Source organism: Oncorhynchus clarkii, chromosome 20, assembly GCF_045791955.1.
Source record: "Oncorhynchus clarkii lewisi isolate Uvic-CL-2024 chromosome 20, UVic_Ocla_1.0, whole genome shotgun sequence".
NCBI classification, from domain to species: Eukaryota; Metazoa; Chordata; class Actinopteri; order Salmoniformes; family Salmonidae; genus Oncorhynchus; species Oncorhynchus clarkii.
Genome location: NC_092166.1, coordinates 7095305 through 7114361, shown reverse-complemented (window position 1 = coordinate 7114361; position 19057 = coordinate 7095305). Strand labels below are relative to the sequence as shown.

General features: G+C 44.5%; 1 protein-coding gene across 1 annotated transcript; it reads right to left on the bottom strand.

The window, feature by feature from the left end:
* Window positions 1–6906, bottom strand: LOC139376631 (phakinin-like). The gene is made up of 7 exons (XM_071119430.1): window positions 6305–6906; window positions 2628–2710; window positions 2007–2163; window positions 1501–1662; window positions 1080–1208; window positions 462–697; window positions 1–172 (listed from the first exon to the last, which is right to left on the bottom strand). The coding sequence occupies exons 1-7, from the start codon at window positions 6749–6751 to the stop codon at window positions 1–3; spliced, it is 1386 nt and encodes a 461-aa protein (XP_070975531.1). The 5' UTR covers window positions 6752–6906.
* Between the last annotated feature and the right edge of the window lie 12151 nt (window positions 6907–19057).

The window sequence follows — 19057 nt, the reverse complement described above, 5'->3', positions numbered from 1 at the left end:
TCAATTGAACTTGCCATCACAATAGAGCCATTTTGAGGTCATAAAGAGTGCCTTGCTCCTTGTGTTTTGAACCGGGCTGTAGACTTTACCTTGGAGGGCTGTGTTGCCAGAGGGCTCTGAATGGGGAGGAAGGGGAGTTTGTTTCCCCTCGGGCTCTGATGCACCTGTGCACCTGTTGAGAGGAACACTGTGTCAAAAGAGGTCATGCTATTTCCACCCATTGGAATACATTACGTGCAGTTCACCTTGCAATCATAGCATAAACACAAAACCAGTTTACGACCAGAAAATGAATTTGAATTTTTAAGTAACCTTTATTTTAACTAGGAAAGTCAGTTAAGAACAAATTCTTATTTTACAATGACGGCCTAAAATTATGTCATTACAACGTCATGTGTCAAATTTTGCCTGCTGGGCTATTAATCTTCTTCTTTGAAGTTAGCTACCCTAACCCTACTCACATGGAGGGGTGGTAGCGGCTCTCCTCCCCGTCCAAGATGCCGTGGTAGGTGCCGATTTCCAGCTCCAGACGCATTTTGTTTCCCAGCAACGTCTCATAGTCGCGACGCTGTTGTTCGACGTCGCCGTGGACGTCACCCAGCTCCGACTCCAGCTTGCCGATGACGGATCCCAGGTTCTGCAGCTCGATGTCGTGCCAATGCCTGGCGTCGTTCAGGGAGTTCTCCAGACCTCGCTTCTGTTGAAGCAATAAGAACAACACGAAGGATCAGGCCAGAATTCAACTGTAAATACCCACAAAGAAACATGCTTCATATCGCACAAAACAGCAAAAAAATATTTATTTAGATGAAAATGTCCACAATATATCAGTCTTTGAGAACGGGTGTGTTGGGAGGTGTGCCGGCTTTGAAGCAGTTGACACCTCCAACCACCCCCCCACCCCTCCTGGATCTTACAGCACAATACGTACGTACCAGTGCTCTGATAGACTCAGTTTGGGCCTGCAGACTCTGGATCTTACAGCCAGCATCACAATACGTACGTACCAGTGCTCTGATAGACTCAGTTTGGGCCTGCAGACTCTGGATCTTACAGCCGGCATCACAATACGTACGTACCAGTGCTCTGATAGACTCAGTTTGGGCCTGCAGACTCTGGATCTTACAGCCAGCATCATTACACTCTGTCTTCAGACTCTCCAGCTCCTCCTCCTCACGGCTCAGTTTACTGCCCACACTCTCCGCCTGCTGAACTCACACACATATACACGCACACATACACACACACACACACACACACACGCATACAAATGTACAGCCGTCAAAGCTACATCAAAGAGCAGGTGTGTTTCATTCGTTTTGACTGGCCCTTTTAGTAAACACAATAAACCTCAAGCTGACCTCAGAATAGATAAACAACTGACAGACAAATGTAAATAAATGTCAAGTACACATCTGTTTAAAAGTAAATGGTTGTTTTACCCCTTGCTTATTCAGGTGTTATAGCTTGTACAGATGGGGCACAACATTATGAATTTACCTTGCATTCCAGATAGGCGTCGGTCTCGGCACGGTTCTTCTCGATGACTCTTTCCCAGTGGGAGCGAATGTAGGCCAGTATCTGGTCCAGATTGGTCTCAATGGGAGCGTCCAGCTCGTCCATCTCGCCACCTGCCATCTGCTTGTAGAGCACCCTCACGTCCTGTAGGGGGCAGCAGAACACAACACTAACACACCGGATTCACATAATCAACTAAATGATCTTGATTTTAGATAACAATTAGCTCGATGAGGTGTAGTCTCTCACTCTGTGGAGGCAAATGATTGTCAGTGGAACATTTGTCATAACACTTGAAACCCCACAAGAAAGGAATACTATGAAAATGTTAGCAGTTAGGGTTTCATATGTGTCGTATTTATTCCTATGCTGGGTAAGTAAACTAAATGAATATCCCAAAATTGTCTTGTGTATTCTAAGTGAGAAAAATCCTGTTAGCTTGGTATTCCGACTGGTTTATGGGCTTTATTCCTTCATGCTGGACCCACCTCCTCGTGGTTGCAGGCCAAGTCCCGAAGCTCAGCCCTCATGCTGTCCATCTGGCTCTCCAGGTCCGACTTGGTCAGGTTGGCGTCGTCAATCACCTTGTACAGAGAGCTGATCTCTTCCTCCATCGCCTTCCTGAACGGCTGTTCATTCTCATACCTACAGGACGACAGAAGGAAACGGAGACAGAGTGAAACTCTGTCAAGGAGATCAAGGAGATCTTCTCGAATTCCCTAGGTACTGACATTTTGGGAAGGAGGTGAGGAGAGAGGGTGTGAGGGGATGAGGAGAGAGGATGCAAGGAGGTGAAGATAGAGGATGCAAGGAGGTGAGGAGAGAGGAGGTGAGGAGAGAGGATGCTAGGAGGTGAGGAGAGAGGGGGTGAGGGGATGAGGAGAGAGGAGGTGAGAGAGGATGCTAGGAGGTGAGGAGAGAGGATGCTAGGAGGTGAGGAGAGAGGATGCTAGGTGGTGAGGAGAGAGCATGCGAGGAGAGAGAAGGTAATGAGAGAGGATGAGAGGAGGTGAGGATGAGAGGAGGTGAGGATGAGAGGAGGTGAGGATGAGAGGAGGTGAGGAGGCGAGGATTCTAGGAGAGAGGATGGTAGGAGAGTGTATGTTCACCGGTCCTTGAAGTCCTCAGCGTTGGCCTGCACATTCTCTGTCTGCAGCATTAGCCTGGCATTGGCAAGGATGGACTCACTAACCTGTGGGGGAGTTTTTGCAAATTGTCAGTCTATCCACTACAGCGCAACAGATGCTCTGAAGTGCAACATCAATGGGTATTCTGCATGCATGTATAATGCACTATTACTTGTTAAACCCCTTTTATAGTGTCTTAATATAACCCTTATGATATCTGAAGTCAAGGGACTCAAAATGCCTTATTTAGGTAGGACCATTATGAGAGAACAGTAAGACCGGTGGTGTATTGGAGGGTTAAAGCAGGTGAACGTCGAATACACACCTCGTTTATTTCGCGTGAGGATTTTACCCACCTATCGCTGAAAACCAAATATACTTTATTCCCCCCTCGAACAGCATTACCACACCTATTTTTCTCCCCAAAATAAATGTGATCTCTTTTGATGAGATTTTCAGTCAGTGAATCAGGTCGTCTCCATGGTAACCAGAGACTCTTTCTGCCTAACGTAAAACCCTTAAATGATGTCCTCACCTAAGGAAATGTCTGCGGGGCTCTATGCAACACCCTTAAACAATTCATTTAGGTAAGGGACAATTAACCCTTAAGGGAAACACCTTTTTATGCAACCCGGGCCCAGAAACACTGCATCGAGGTTAGACTCCCATTACAAAACTGTCACTTCTAAATGAAAGAGCTATCCAATGCAAACCCCGCCACAATCTCCAGCTCTGACCACCCACTCAATCAGTGCTTCAACCTTTTTGATTTGATTTGACCTAATGCCATCAGGTAGAAGGTATAGAACAGTAGAATGTTGCATCGCTGTCATCAGGTAGAAGGTATAGAACCGTAGAATGTTGCATCGCTGTCATCAGGTAGAAGGTATAGAACAGTAGAATGTTGCATCGCTGTCATCAGGTAGAAGGTATAGAACAGTAGAATGTTGCATCGCTGTCATCAGGTAGAAGGTATAGAACAGTAGAATGTTGCATCGCTGTCATCAGGTAGAAGGTATAGAACAGTAGAATGTTGCATCGCTGTCATCAGGTGGCAGGTATAGAACAGTAGAATGTTGCATCGCTGTCATCTGGTGGCAGGTATAGAACCGTAGAATGTTGCATCGCTGTCATCAGGTAGAAGGTATAGAACAGTAGAATGTTGCATCGCTGTCATCAGGTAGAAGGTATAGAACAGTAGAATGTTGCATCGCTGTCATCAGGTAGAAGGTATAGAACAGTAGAATGTTGCATCGCTGTCATCAGGTAGAAGGTATAGAACAGTAGAATGTTGCATCGCTGTCATCAGGTAGAAGGTATAGAACAGTAGAATGTTGCATCGCTGTCATCAGGTAGAAGGTATAGAACAGTAGAATGTTGCATCGCTGTCATCAGGTAGAAGGTATAGAACAGTAGAATGTTGCATCGCTGTCATCAGGTGGCAGGTATAGAACAGTAGAATGTTGCATCGCTGTCATCTGGTGGCAGGTATAGAACCGTAGAATGTTGCATCGCTGTCATCAGGTAGAAGGTATAGAACAGTAGAATGTTGCATCGCTGTCATCAGGTAGAAGGTATAGAACAGTAGAATGTTGCATCGCTGTCATCAGGTAGAAGGTATAGAACAGTAGAATGTTGCATCGCTGTCATCAGGTAGAAGGTATAGAACAGTAGAATGTTGCATCGCTGTCATCAGGTGGCAGGTATAGAACAGTAGAATGTTGTATCGCTGTCATCAGGTAGAAGGTATAGTACAGTAGAATGTTGCATCGCTGTCATCAGGTAGAAGGTATAGTACAGTAGAATGTTGCATCGCTGTCATCAGGTAGAAGGTATAGAACAGTAGAATGTTGCATCGCTGTCATCAGGTAGAAGGTATAGAACAGTAGAATGTTGCATCACTGAAGACTCAGCAGGAGCTTCTTAACTTAATTCTAGGATATGGTACAGAGACTGGACTTGTATATAGCTCAAATTCTTGTGTGTTTTATTTCTCATGTGTTTTTCGACAGTCTACAACTGTTGTTTTCTGCACGTGTGACAAATAAACAGATTTAATTGATCAACCTTGTGAACCATTCACACAACAACCTCTCTTCTTTACCTGTCTGTAGATGTCTTCATGTCCTTCTTTACACCTATCTTCCCCTCCTACCTGTCTGTACCCTCTTCCCCTCCTACCTGTCTGTACCCTCTCTTCCCCTCCTCTCTCCCCTCCTACCTGTCTGTACCCTCTCTTCCCCTCCTACCTGTCTGTACCCTCTCTTCCCCTCCTACCTGTCTGTACCCTCTCTTCCCCTCCTACCTGTCTGTACCCTCTCTTCCCCTCCTACCTGTCTGTACCCTCTCTTCCCCTCCTACCTGTCTGTACCCTCTCTTCCCCTCCTACCTGTCTGTACCCTCTCTTCTCCTCCTACCTGTCTGTTCCCTCTCTTCCCCTCCTCTCTCCCCTCCTACCTGTCTGTACCCTCTCTTCCCCTCCTACCTGTCTGTACCCTCTCTTCCCCTCCTCTCTCCCCTCCTACCTGTCTGTACCCTCTCTTCCCTTCCTACCTGTCTGTACCCTCTCTTCCCCTCCTACCTGTCTGTACCCTCTCTTCCCCTCCTACCTGTCTGTACCCTCTCTTCCCCTCCTACCTGTCTGTACCCTCTCTTCCCCCCCTCTCTCCCCTCCAACCTGTCTGTTCCCTCTCTTCCCCTCCAACCTGTCTGTTCCCTCTCTTCCCCTCCTACCTGTCTGTACCCTCTCTTCCCCTCCTACCTGTCTGTACCCTCTCTTCCCCTCCTACCTGTCTGTACCCTCTCTTCCCCTCCTACCTGTCTGTACCCTCTCTTCCCCTCCTACCTGTCTGTACCCTCTCTTTCCCTGCTCTCCTACCTGTCTGTACCCTCTCTTCCCCTCCTACCTGTCTGTGCCCTCTCTTCCCCTGCTACCTGTCTGTACCCTCTCTTCCCCTCCTACCTGTCTGTACCCTCTCCTCCCCTCCTACCTGTCTGTACCCTCTCTTCCCCCCTCTCTCCCCTCCAACCTGTCTGTTCCCTCTCTTCCCCTCCTACCTGTCTGTACCCTCTCTTCCCTTCCTACCTGTCTGTACCCTCTCTTCCCCTCCTACCTGTCTGTTCCCTCTCTTCCCCTCCTACCTTCTGAACCCTCTCTTCCCCTCCTACCTGTCTATACTCTTTCTTCCCCTCCTCTCTCCACTCCTACCTGTCTGTACCCTCTCTTCCCCTCCTCTCTCCCGTCCTACCTGTCTGTTCCCTCTCTTCCCCTCCTACCTTCTGTACCCTCTCTTCCCCTGCTCTACTACCTGTCTGTACCCTCTCTTCCCCTCCTCTCTCCCCTCCTACCTGTCTGTACCCTCTCTTCCCCTCCTCTCTCCCCTCCAACCTGTCTGTTCCCTCTCTTCCCTTCCTACCTTCTGTACCCTCTCCTCCCCTGCTCTCCTACCTGACTGTACCCTCTCTTCCCGTCATCCTCTCATTCTCATCCTTCCTTTCTTACCTGTCTTCAGAGGTCCTTCCTTCTCTACTCCTCTCCTCCCTCTCTCTCTTCCACTTCTCTCTCACTCCCCACTTATCAGTCTGTACCCTCTCTTCATTTTAAAATCCCTCCTCTCTCTCCCTCTCTTTCTTTCTTTCTCTCTTACTTCCTTACTTACATGTCTGTAAACATCCTCCCAGTCTTGTCTGAGGGGACCCCAGGCTCCAGCGCTGGACACCTTACGATCCAGGCAGTGATTGATCTGCTCCTCCAGCTGCTGGTTGAGCTGCTCCAGGGCGTGCACCTTGTCCCTGTACTCCATCAGGCAGCTGTTGAGGTTCTCGGCACCCCCGGGGTACTGCCTGCCACCGGTCCCGACCCCGTGGGGCATCACAGGCACGGCCGTGCTCCTCAGCCCCTGCAGGAACACACTGCTGATGCCCAGGGCTCGTCGTGACACGCGCGTGCCCATGCTGGAGGTGACGCCCGTGGGGGCCGTCCCCACAAAGACTCCCCGGGGGGCAATGGTGATGCCTGCGGTGCCAACCCTGGTGTTGGCACTACCTGGGCGCTCCTTGGCAGCAGGTTGGTTCAGGAAGGAGGATCGACGTCTCGGCAGAGGCATGGCCTCTTGTTCTTGGACAATGCGGGTATGAGATGGGAGAGAACAAGGTGTGTGGGTGTCAGAAGAAGGCTAGTCACCCTGCATGGACATCGTCGAGAGGCTTAAGAATCTGTTCGATGGCCTGATCGTGTCAAACAGCCGTAGTCCCTGGGCGCATGGCTCTTTATTGTGGCCTGAGCTTCTGGAAAGCAGAGGGGCTTATTGTTCTCCTGTGGTGTTTGTGCTGTGATTGTGACTGGGACTGGCTCAGGTTGGTGGATTGGGGCTCTTTGTGTGTGGCTGCTGGTTGTTATTTTTTGGCTGACCCAGCATTGGAGCCCTCTCAGGAAAACTCCATCGAGTGCTGGATTGCTCACCCCATCCCCAAGCACACACTGCCACCGATACTTCTGACTGGACAAAATCTGACTGGAGATACTTCTACCTCTTTTTTTGTGTGTGTGTGTGTGTGTGTGTGTGTGTGTGTGTGTGTGTGAGAGAGAGAGAGGTGTGCGCATGAGTGAGGTGTGTGTGTGTGTGTGCACGAGAGAGGTGTGTGTGTGTGTGTATGAGAGAGGGGTGTGCATGAGTGAGGTGTGTGTGTGTGCATGAGTGGGGTGTGTGTGTGTGTGTGCATGAGAGAGGTGTGTATATGAGAGAGGTGTGTGTTTGTGTGAGAGAGGTGTGTGTGTGTATGAGAGAGATGTGTGTTTGTGTGTATGAGAGAGGTGTGTGTGTGTGTGTGAGAGGTGTGTGTGTGTGTGTGTGAGAGGTGTGTGTGTGTGTGTGTATGAGAGAGGTGTGTGTGTGTGTATGAGAGAGGTGTGTGTGTGTGTGAGAGAGGTGTGTGTGTGTGTGTGTGTGAGAGAGGTGTGTGTGTGTATGAGAGAGGTGTGTGTGTGTATGAGAGAGGTGTGTGTGTGTATGAGAGAGGTGTGTGTGTGAGAGAGAGGTGTGTGTGTGTGTGAGAGAGGTGTGTGTTTGTGTGAGAGAGGTGTGTGTTTGTGTGAGAGGTGTGTGTTTGTGTGAGAGAGGTGTGTGTGTGTATGAGAGAGGTGTGTGTGTGTATGAGAGAGGTGTGTGTGTGTGTGAGAGAGGTGTGTGTATGAGAGAGGTGTGTGTGTGTGTGAGAGAGGTGTGTGTGTGTATGAGAGAGGTGTGTGTGTGTGAGAGAGGTGTGTGTGTGTATGAGAGAGGTGTGTGTGTGTGAGAGAGGTGTGTGTGAGAGAGGTGTGTGTGTTTGTGAGAGAGGTGTGTGTGTGTATGAGAGAGGTGTGTGTGTGTGAGAGAGGTGTGTGTGTGTGAGAGAGGTGTGTGTGTTTGTGAGAGAGGTGTGTGTGTGTATGAGAGAGGTGTGTGTGTGAGAGAGGTGTGTGTGTGTGAGAGAGGTGTGTGTGTGTGAGAGAGAGAGAGGTGTGTGTGTGTGAGAGAGGTGTGTGTGTGAGAGAGGTGTGTGTGTGTATGAGAGAGGTGTGTGTGTGTGTGAGAGAGGTGTGTGTGTGTGTGAGAGAGGTGTGTGTGTGTATGAGAGAGGTGTGTGTGTATGTGAGAGAGGTGTGTGTGTGTGTATGAGAGAGGTGTGTGTGTGTATGAGAGAGGTGTGTGTGTGTGTGTGAGAGATAGGTGTGTGTGTGTGAGAGAGGTGTGTGTGTTTGTGAGAGAGGTGTGTGTGTGTATGAGAGAGGTGTGTGTGTGTGAGAGAGAGGTGTGTGTGTTTGTGTGTATGTGTTCTGAAGTATCCGTTTAATATGACAGACTGGAGAAGGGCCAAAGGAATGTTCAGTATAGCCTGTTTTAAAGGCCATAATTGGGATATGCTTGATTCAAATAGTCAGTGAAGGAATGAACTAAAATCTGATTTATGAATTGAAAAATAATGTACTGGTGTTTAAGGATAATTTTCTCAAATGTTAAATTTTTTTTACATTTCAACACGTCCTGAATTGACCACCCCGGAGAGCACGACTTCTGTCTCTAAGTGTGGTCTTCTTCTTAGCCACAGAAACATACTAGACGTTCCAGCGAGTACTGTCAAGACTGCATGTGGGATTCTGTAGAAGGCTCTATTAGCTTTGTGGGGACAAAGGCCATGTGATAATGTCATACAACATAGACCGTAGAGCCCAGGTCAACTACCAGAGACAATTGAGTCACCACTCACCCTTCCTGAATTCTCTCCAGTGTGAGTGAGTGGATTGGATGGTTTTTCTGCCATGTCACGCATATCAGACAAGCTAATGAGTTGCTGTCAAAAGGAGAGACTGGCCCATTTTGAAATCAGGTGAAGTGCGTTTGATCTCAGTGATCAAAACAGACAGGTGTAAAACTCCAAAAGTTGAATAGAATTGTGCTGTTGTGCCGTGCGGTGACAGAATAGATCAAAGTCATATCGTCTGTATCAAATGGGGATTTTGACACTGGTTAGAGGGATGAGTTATTTGCTTGATTTTAAAGGAGACCGTGTTCCTCGTGTCCTTTTGTAACGTTGTCCATGTTTATTGAAAGGACAGTGATCTGGCCGATAAGGAGACAGACAGGGAGATACTCAGAGAAGTTGAGACGGGGCTCGGACTCCGTCGCCAGGGTTTATGTGATCCGGGGTTGGGAGCTATGAACGCTATACCACAATTTGGCACATTTTATTATTATTTATTTTAAACATTTTAATCAAATTATTTAAAGAGGAATTTTACATAGACAGTTTTGAATCCATTATTCTCCAAAAGGTAGATACATCAACGAAACTGTCTCATGTCAGAATACATGTTGAAGAGTCATCTGTAGACAGAATTATTTCAGGATTTTACAGTCCTATTAGATTATATGGTGGTGATAGTGTGTCATGTAAAATCTAACCAAGAGTGTCATTGCTAGAAGATAAGAACAGAAAACGTTTACAATGTGATCATATAAGGTGTTTGTGTGCTATGTGTTGTGATGTGATATTGCAACATCTACTTAATGTAAAAATTGTAATTCATTTCACTACATGTTGTGTTTTTATTTGCTTGAGATTGTACAGATTCTGGCATATCACAGTGAGAATTAAAAAAAAAAAGTGTTTTTAGGAGAGGCTCGTAGCTTTGTTTCAACAGTTCCGGAAAAAACACTTACAAGAAAGAACCTTTCAGCCTTAGGTAGGGCTTTTTGCAGCATTTCTTAATCTCTGATTATGCGACACACAATGACCTCTGCACTTGTCCGAACCACAAAGTCACAGCGTTAGACATTGCATACAAACATGTGAAGTTGAACTTGGTAATATCGATGATTCTTCTTTAGGCGCAGTGATTCATCCAAACAGAACTGTGTGTCATCACTGCACCCTGTCAGGCCAGCACAGTATTTGTATGGGTACTTAACTTCATGGGTTCCTCTATCCACAACAGGAACAGTTTACCATTCCATCTGGGGATGCCCCAAGATCAGATTGACCAGAGAGCTTCACACTGAAATGTTGATGTCTTTTTCTAATTTTTTTCTGGCTGTGTCCTCCATGTCTTTATATTTTTTTCTGGCTGTGTCCTCCATGTCTTTATATATTTTCTGGCTGTGTCCTCCATGTCTTTATATATTTTCTGGCTGTGTCCTCCATGTCTTTTTCTAATATTTTCTGGCTGTGTCCTCCATGTCTTTTTCTAATATTTTCTGGCTGTGTCCTCCATGTCTTTATATATTTTCTGGCTGTGTCCTCCATGTCTTTATATATTTTCTGGCTGTGTCCTCCATGTCTTTTTCTAATATTTTCTGGCTGTGTCCTCCATGTCTTTATATATTTTCTGGCTGTGTCCTCCATGTCTTTATATATTTTCTGGCTGTGTTCTCCATGTCTTTATATATTTTCTGGCTGTGTCCTCCATGTCTTTATATATTTTCTGGCTGTGTCCTCCATGTCTTTATATATTTTCTGGCTGTGTCCTCCATGTCTTTATATATTTTCTGGCTGTGTCCTCCATGTCTTTTTCTAATATTTTCTGGCTGTGTCCTCCATGTCTTTTTCTAATATTTTCTGGCTGTGTCCTCCATGTCTTTTCCACAAAGTACAGCTGGGACATGATGCAACTGCCACTGTCATGGTAACGCGTTGTCCTTTTTTAACAAGTTGATTTTATCTGTGTTTTCGCCTGCCTCGTACACGCGGTGGAAGGCGATGCTTGTTATTCGTTGATTCTGTGTGTGTGCCAGGCCTGGCATTTGGACTGCTCCTTGGAGGTAAACTCAATGGTTTCACACGTTAGTTTCTGTTTCAATCCTCTGGAAAAAGCCTCTTCACTCTTCTCCTGTACTTCATGTGGTGAGAGGTCCCTTAGATTTGGCGACATAGAGAGCCGTGAGTGGCTCTGACAGGTCCTCTGTGTTTGGTGTTGGATTCCCCGGATGCCGTGTCAACAATATCACTGTCCTAGTGAGTACAGTTCCTTTTGGCGCAAGAGATTTCAGTTATGCCATGTTTTTATTTATTCTTGTTTTCTTTTCGTCGTAGGCAATGTAAAAAAAGTAAATCAGCTTTTAGCTGCAAATGTGTACCTCGAAATCAAACGTATTCTTCATAACATCAGCTGTTGTGTTTTTCGTCAACTCCCAAGCGGTTGCTAAGCGACAACTTCTTCACTGAATGTAGCTATATATTTTTTAAAATTATGAACACAACAAATAAAATAAAAACAGAAATATACGAACAAGAGTACATAAACCTAACAGACAGAGAGGTATTACATATCAAGATTCATTTTCAATTTGTATTGCTTTTACTGATCATTTCAATTCTATCTTAAATAATGTGAAGAGGGGTTTGTTCTCTGCCCACTGAATGTATCTACTGCCATCTGCACGTGCGGGTATCCACTTATCGTGCCAATGTTTGCACACGATGGACGGGGGTCTATAGCTACCTGTATGCTCTCATGACCTGTAATATATGACCGATAAATTAGAAACATCATGAAAAAAAAATGTGGGGGCCAATTGCAAACAATGGCCAGAATTGAACTCGCAGCTGTATCTTAGATCTCATGTTGTTACCGTGTCAAACGAGTTTGATATCAGACAGCTGCATATAAATGATCAACTCCCGTCCATCAAAATATCAACCTATCAGCATGGTTGAAATTCTCAAGGCTGGTAATTCATCTAAAATACTTATTTTAAGAATATAAGATTCTATTTCATACAGACATTAAATCGTAAAGTAACTGTCCAGTGTTTCCACATCATCATGTTGATGTAAAATGAGTGAATATTGAGTGAATATAGTATTACTTTATACAACGGGTGGGTCTAATCCTGAATGCTGATTGGTTAAAACCGCATTCCAGCCGGGGTCTACTTCACAAATCACCACCAGCTAAATATATGACGTTGAAATGCCTATTTACTCTGTTCCATCTCACTGCGCAATCCACTGTCTCATCAACCCTGCCAGGAAATGTACACTTGATCTCCACTATATAAAGCATCTAGACATTATCTCCCATTTCTTTTAGACTAGCATTTGGTTTTCAACAGCAGAGATTTGTATGAACCTTGCTGTCTGTCTCTCCGACCTTTTCAATATTGTTTCAATATTGAATTGCGATCTCCGCCGTCTCATATAAAGTGAATGTATCCGAACGACACCGACAGAAAAATCGAACTGGTTATCATAGCAACATACACCTTTTTCAGTTGATTGGATAAATCGATACTTTGTTACGAAAACTAAGATGGATGAGGGGAACATTTATTTTGATATTTTCGGCGGCATGACTATGGATGAGTTGGAAAAAGAGATGGCAATAATACCCAGGCATGCAGATTTGGAGGATACTGCATTGAATGACAGAGCAGGAATTCCCAAATTTGGGAACGTGTAATGCCGTCGGGGTTATGCCAAACAACAGACAGGGACGTTGGAACATCGAAGACGCGCAAACATGATGAGAACTACATTGATTTGGGATTCACTTATATTGGGAGTAGTGCCTTTCGTCAGCCACAGTGTGTCATATGTGTAAAAATACTGTTATGAAACATAAGGTCTCGAACCCTCGACTTTTTAGTCTGAAGTCCAGCGCACTATCGACTGTGCCGCAAAAGCATACACCAGCGGCAGAGTCGACATTGGCGCTTATAAACCCAGGGTCGTTACAGTACTATCTCACAACTTGATGAAACCTTCACTCTTGCACAGACATTTAGAAACAAAACATGCCAATTTGAAAAGCCCCCCCCCCCCCCCCCCCAAAAAAAAAAAAAAAGTTTTTTGAGCGAGAATTAAGACTTTCGAATAGTAATGTATAAAAGCAATAGATACCATTAATAAGAAGGGGCTAGAAGCGTCTTATATGGTGAGCTACCAAGTGGCTAGGATTTTTTCTGCTGCCATGGATATGGCTGGGACAATGCTGGGGTGAAAAGGCAAAAAAAAACTATACAGACAATGCTTCCATCAAATACCACTGTTTCGCGATGCATCAGTGACATGGCAGGAGATGTTTTGAAACAATTACTGCTTTGAATACAAGCCAGTGAATTATATGTGTTACAGCCGGATGAGTCAACAGATGTGGTGGGCCTGGCACAGCTACTAGTATATGTATGTTACGTTTATATGGAGTCAATTAAGGAAGACAACTTCTGATTCTAACATGTATTGACTCAGGGGTGTGAATACTTATGTAATATAGACATTTCTGTATTTAATTGTCAATAATTGTCAAAATCTGCAATTTTTGACTACTTTAACTACTTTATAAGAATCTTTAAAGGTGTCAATAATTTTGACCCCTACCTTATTTGAGAAGAAACAAAATATTACTTGTTAAACAAAATCTCTTTCTCTGAGCTATTGTATTAGTATAAAATAATTTAAGCATACAATACAGCTTATTATTGCTCATCTTTATCAAGGGTGTCAATCATTTCGGATAGCCGACTAGGTGAAAAATCCGTCAATGCCCTTGAGCAAGGCACCAAAAAGAAACGATTTCTTTTACAAAAGAGAACAGTTTTTATTGCAACACAAATTATTGCAGTTTTACCATTTCACCACCAGGGGGTGCTGCAGCACCCCCAGTACCCCTACTTCCCGCAGCTTTGGTGGAGCACATCTAAAGATTGAGGATAAAAAAAAATAAGAATGCACTGTGGGGGGAGAGCATTACCCTCTAATAGGGTTGTGCCAACATTTCCATACTCATATTCGTAATAGTATCCGTAAATTGACATGATACTCGTGATCAGAAAAATGTTTTAATATGCCTAAGTAGATGTTGGCAAAATATCTCCCTGCATGTTCTAACTGAAAATAAAACTGCAGATTGGGAGCAGCGTGCAGAGGGCTGTCTGTGCCACCAAGTTTGTTGTCACTCAGTCAGAATGCGCATCAGCATTCAAAGTAAATGTCCAGTTCAAAGTAAATGACACAGATCCATATATGGCAATGGTTTATATATAGGCCTACTGCAGCTCTGATTGGTTATGCTGCACCAGTCTGTTAGGAGTACGGGCTGAGTCTGACACAGATCCATATATGGCAATGGTCTTTTTGCATACAGTGATGTGTGTTTTGTCCTATATTTTTATGACATTTATTTTTAATCCCAGCCCCCTATCCCCTCAGGAGTGTCACCTGTCCTTGTGACTGTCCCCACCCCCCTCCAGGTCTCGCCCATCTTCCCCCATTATCCTCTGTGTATTTATACCTGTGTTCTCTGTTTGTCCGTTGCCAGATTGTCAAGTCAACCAGCATTTTTGTTCTCAACTCCTGCTTTTCCCGGTCTCTCTTTTTCTCGCCCTCCTGGTTTTGACCCGTGCCTGTCCTGACTCTGAGCCCGCTTGCCTGACCACTCTGCCTGCCCCTGACCCTGAGCCTCCCTGCTGACCTGTACCTTTGCCCCCCTCTGGATTACCGACCTCTGCCTGACCCTGAGCCTGCCTGCCCTCCGGTACCGTTGCCCCACCTCTGGTTTACTGACCCCTGCCTGCCTTGACCTGTCTATTGCCTGCCCCTGTTGGATTATTAAACCATTGTCTATTCGACGTGTCTGCATCTGGGTCTTACCTTGATTCCTGATAAGGAGGCCTTTTGCTTTTTTTGTAGGCCGTCATTGTAAATAAGAATTTGTTCACAACTGACTTACCTGGTTAAAAAAAATATATATACTAATTAAATATAGGCCTACTGCAGCTCTGATTGGTTATGCCACACCGGTCTGTTTAGAGTAGGGGTTACAACAAAATCTCTTGTATAGTTTGTTTTGGTGTGTTGCATTGAAGTGGCTTGCGTTGATTCGATCACAGTTGCCACAGTAAAGGGAAATGTTGATAGTATTACCTAACAGGAAAAACTCAATCTTGTGCTTTTCTCCATGGGCTGATACAGTATTTCTTCTGTCCCGGGGGAGCTGAGTGGCAGTCTCAGGGCTACTGCGCATCCCACTTGCAGCTTAGAGGGAACATTGGTGGCCACACAGTAGTGGGTAAACAGAGTACAGGAGGGGGCTAAGCACACACCCCTGGGGGGCCCCCGTGTTGATGGTCAGCGTGGCAGAAGAGTTGTTGCCTACTCTCACCACCTGGGGTCGGCCCATCAGAAGGTCCAGGATCCAGTTGCAGAGGAAGGTGTTCAGTCCCAGGGACCCGAGTTTGGTGATGAGCTTGGAGGGCACTTTGGTTTTAAGCGCTGAGCTGTAGTCGATGAACAGCATTCTCACATAGGTATTACTCTTGTCAAGGTGGGAGAGGGCCGTGTGGAGTGCAATCGTCTGTAGATCTATTGTGGCGGTTTGAAAATTGGGGTGGGTGTCTGGGATGATGGAGGTGATGTGTGCCATGACCAGCCTTTCAAAGCACTTCATAATTACAGATGAGTGCTACAGGGTGGTAGTCATTGTGGCAGGTAACCTTGGTTCTTGGGAACAGGAATGATGGTAGTCAGCTTGCGACATGTGAGGATCACAGACTTGGACCTGCTTGCTGGTCTGCACATGCTCTGAGAACACTATGCCGCCAGGGACTCAAATTCATTAAAAATCCTACAATGTGATTTTCTGGATTTGTTTTTCTCATTTTGTCTGTCACAGTTGAAGTGTACCTATGATGAAAATTACAGGCCTCTCTCATCTTTTTAAGTGGGAGAACTTGCACAATTGGTGGCTGACTAAATACTTTTTTGCCCCACTGTATATATCCATGGCTGCCAATGTCACATTGAATGTGTGAAGTAAGCAGCCTAGCAAGGCACATGCTAGCTGAACGACTTATCAAGGGCTAGCTTCATGGCTTATGTCACCTAGCTAACATTAGCTGGATAGCTAGCTACAGATCTTAATTTGAGCCAGTTTGCTACAGCAGGAAAATAATCCTCCAGCAACAGGAAATTTGATGTTTTATGTAAATTATAATTCATGGACATTCATGTTGGGGTTTATACATTGTTCGTTTGTGAAAATCAGGTCTGAAAGTGGAAATTACAAACTTCAGAAGCCTTTTAAAAACTCAAATACACTACAAGTGTTAAATGTGTTGCAGGAAAGTTCTGCAACACGATGATCAAATTAAGATCCTACATCTGTAGTGACATCAAAAGTGGATGACGTGGATCGGTGAAATGTCAACACAGCTGGGATACCTCGTTGTTTCTGGATACATGTTATAATGCATGGCGCGCTAAAGTAGCAGCAAGAGTAGGCCTATGGGTCACTAACTGGCTTAGTTAGCAGATTGTAACGGGCTAATGTGATGCTTCATTAGCCCTTACAGATTACGTACTGTTTGGCATAGCACAGAAAATTTTGGACTTAACTTGAAGATACTTCCTCAATTCCCGACTAAACATCCATGTCTAATTTGAAGGGGGGGTTCGTTATTAAATAAAATGTTTTGCTCCTTGAAGTAATCCAACAATGTGAAAGCTACCATCTAGTCTATTTTCAAATCTTATCTCATTGATCGAGACAGGTGAGTGTCATCATGGCGTGGGGTGTATCAATGAGAGAAGATTTGAAATAGACAAGATGGCGTTGTACACATTGCTGGATTCCTTCCAAACATGCCCGTGTCTTATGTGTTTCAGGAGTCAACAGACGACAACAATTCAGCCTTATTGAAGTTTGTCCAGAAAAATGCAGTGTACACATGTATGTAACCTGTATGTCACTGTCAATCAAATCTTTACTCACACAAGCCCAGAAAACAGAGAAATTATTTTCTCTCTTTCTGAAAATCAGATCCTAAATTAACCCCAGTTTCTATCCTCCTAAAATCCTTCCACCACCCAGGGGAAATAAAGTATAGGATATGAGGACTACAAGGCTGGACAATCATGGCTTGAGCCGGCCATTGATCTACATAGTTCCTATAAATGAAGCTATACGTTGATCCATGACAGACAGACAAGGTGCCTATTCACTAACTCCACCTACAGTATTTGTCTGTGTTTCAGGAGTCACCAGACAGCAACTATTCAGCGTCGTTGAAGTTTGTCCAGACAAATGCAGTGTACACATTCATTGGAGTAGCCTGTAAAGGCATGTCACTGTCAATCACATCGATACCCAGACAACTGAGAAAGAGTATTCTCTCTCCAAAAACAGCCAATCAGATCCTAAATTTTCATCAGACCACAAGATTTTGTTTGTCCACTTAATGATGAATGTTGTATGTTACGTTGTGAATTTGAACATGAATTATGCCCCTTATTTAAGATTACTCTGATGTTTTTCGTACGATGTACCCAATGATTAATGAAAACGTGCTCGGTAGGTCGATGTCCTCATTGTTGTTTTACAGACGTGTTTAAATACATCTTATTTACACACTTTATTCTAATATTTATGAAATGAAAATAGTTATATTTGGTAACACTTATCTGTTTTTCCTTCACCTCAGCGCCTCTCGATGCGTGGAACAGATGTGGGTGGGGCTAGGTCTACATAAGGGTGATACATTTTTTTTAACTGACAAAAGCTCTGACGAAGGCCGTGAGGCCGATACGTAAAGCTCTGACGAAGGCCGTGAGGCCGATACGTAAAGCTCTGACGAAGGCCGTGGGGCCGATACCTAAAGCTCTGACGAAGGCCGTGAGGCCGATACGTAAAGCTCTGACGAAGGCCGTGAGGCCGATACGTAAAGCTCTGACGAAGGCTGTGAGGCCGATACGTAAAGCTCTGACGAAGGCCGTGAGGCCGATACGTAAAGCTTATTAAAGATCAGTGATACGATCAAGAGCAGTGTGCGGTTTCCTTTTTCCTTCATTTTGTCCATCCCCCTAAAACTTCTCTACCACCCAGGTGAAATTGAGTAGAAGAGGGGTCTTGAGCCTGTCATTGATCTACACAGGGTGGGGTAGGAACTTGACAGCACTGTCTTGACTGTATACAGAAAGAGAATCCCTGCCTGATTCTGTTCTCTGGACTAAACTGAGAACATCACAATGGTAATGGTATGGACTGGACCCCGTGACAGACATAATGACAAATTCAACAACCTACCTATGCAATTCATGTGTCTTACGGACGCTCAGTAGCGATATTGTTATATTGACATAAAGTGAGTTGTGGATGACATTGTACGTTTGGGTCCAACATGGGTCCATGCTTTGCTTTGTTTGTCATACAATGCCTGTTCTGAAGAATCCAGTATATAAATATGCAGTGTGTGTATAAACAGTTTAATTAAAAATGTATTGTACAATAGTAGATACTGTATATTAGAATGAGCTGTTTGAAGAAAACAGCAAATACACAGTGTGAAAAAAATATATAAAGTTGTTTGTTAGTATGTTTAATGTGTGTGTGTGTGTGTGTGTGTCTTTGTCTCTTACTACAGGAGCATGATGGCTGTTCTCTCTGTGTGTGTGTGTGTGTGTCTTTGTCTCTTACTACAGGAGCATGATGGCTGTTCTCTCTGTGTGTGTGTGTGTGTCTTTGTCTCTTACTACAGGAGCATGATGGCTGTTCTCTCTGAGCAAACAATAAAATGGAAAACAAATAGTTCATTATAGTCTACTCTTGTGCTCAGGGTTCTATCGCATATTGATAAGATGTTACAATCTTTTAAAGGGTTATGTTGGCTGTGGGTGAAATAGCCCAATCCACTATTTTGAAGGGATGTCCACATACTTTTGTATATACAGTGTACACATTCTGTTACAGGAACATTGGTATTAAAAAGAATACAAGCTAACTCGTAATGTTGTACTCCAGACTCATCAATAGTGTGATATCTGGATGACGTTTGATAATACTAAGTAAATACAAAGGAACATATTGTAGAATGACATGATATGCATACATTGCAAGATCTTTATTGATTTACAATATATTTAGTATAGAATATGAATTATGA

Bases quoted from the DNA above. Each gene is read 5' to 3' on its own strand.
- LOC139376631 (XM_071119430.1), bottom strand. From the start codon at position 6,751: ATGCCTCTGCCGAGACGTCGATCCTCCTTCCTGAACCAACCTGCTGCC. The intron at 1,663-2,006 runs GTGGGTCCAGCA...TGCCCCCTACAG, and splicing joins TGGCCTGCAACCACGAGGAG to GACGTGAGGGTGCTCTACAA. The intron at 173-461 runs GTGAGTAGGGTT...TCCTCTCAACAG, and splicing joins AGCCGCTACCACCCCTCCAT to GTGCACAGGTGCATCAGAGC.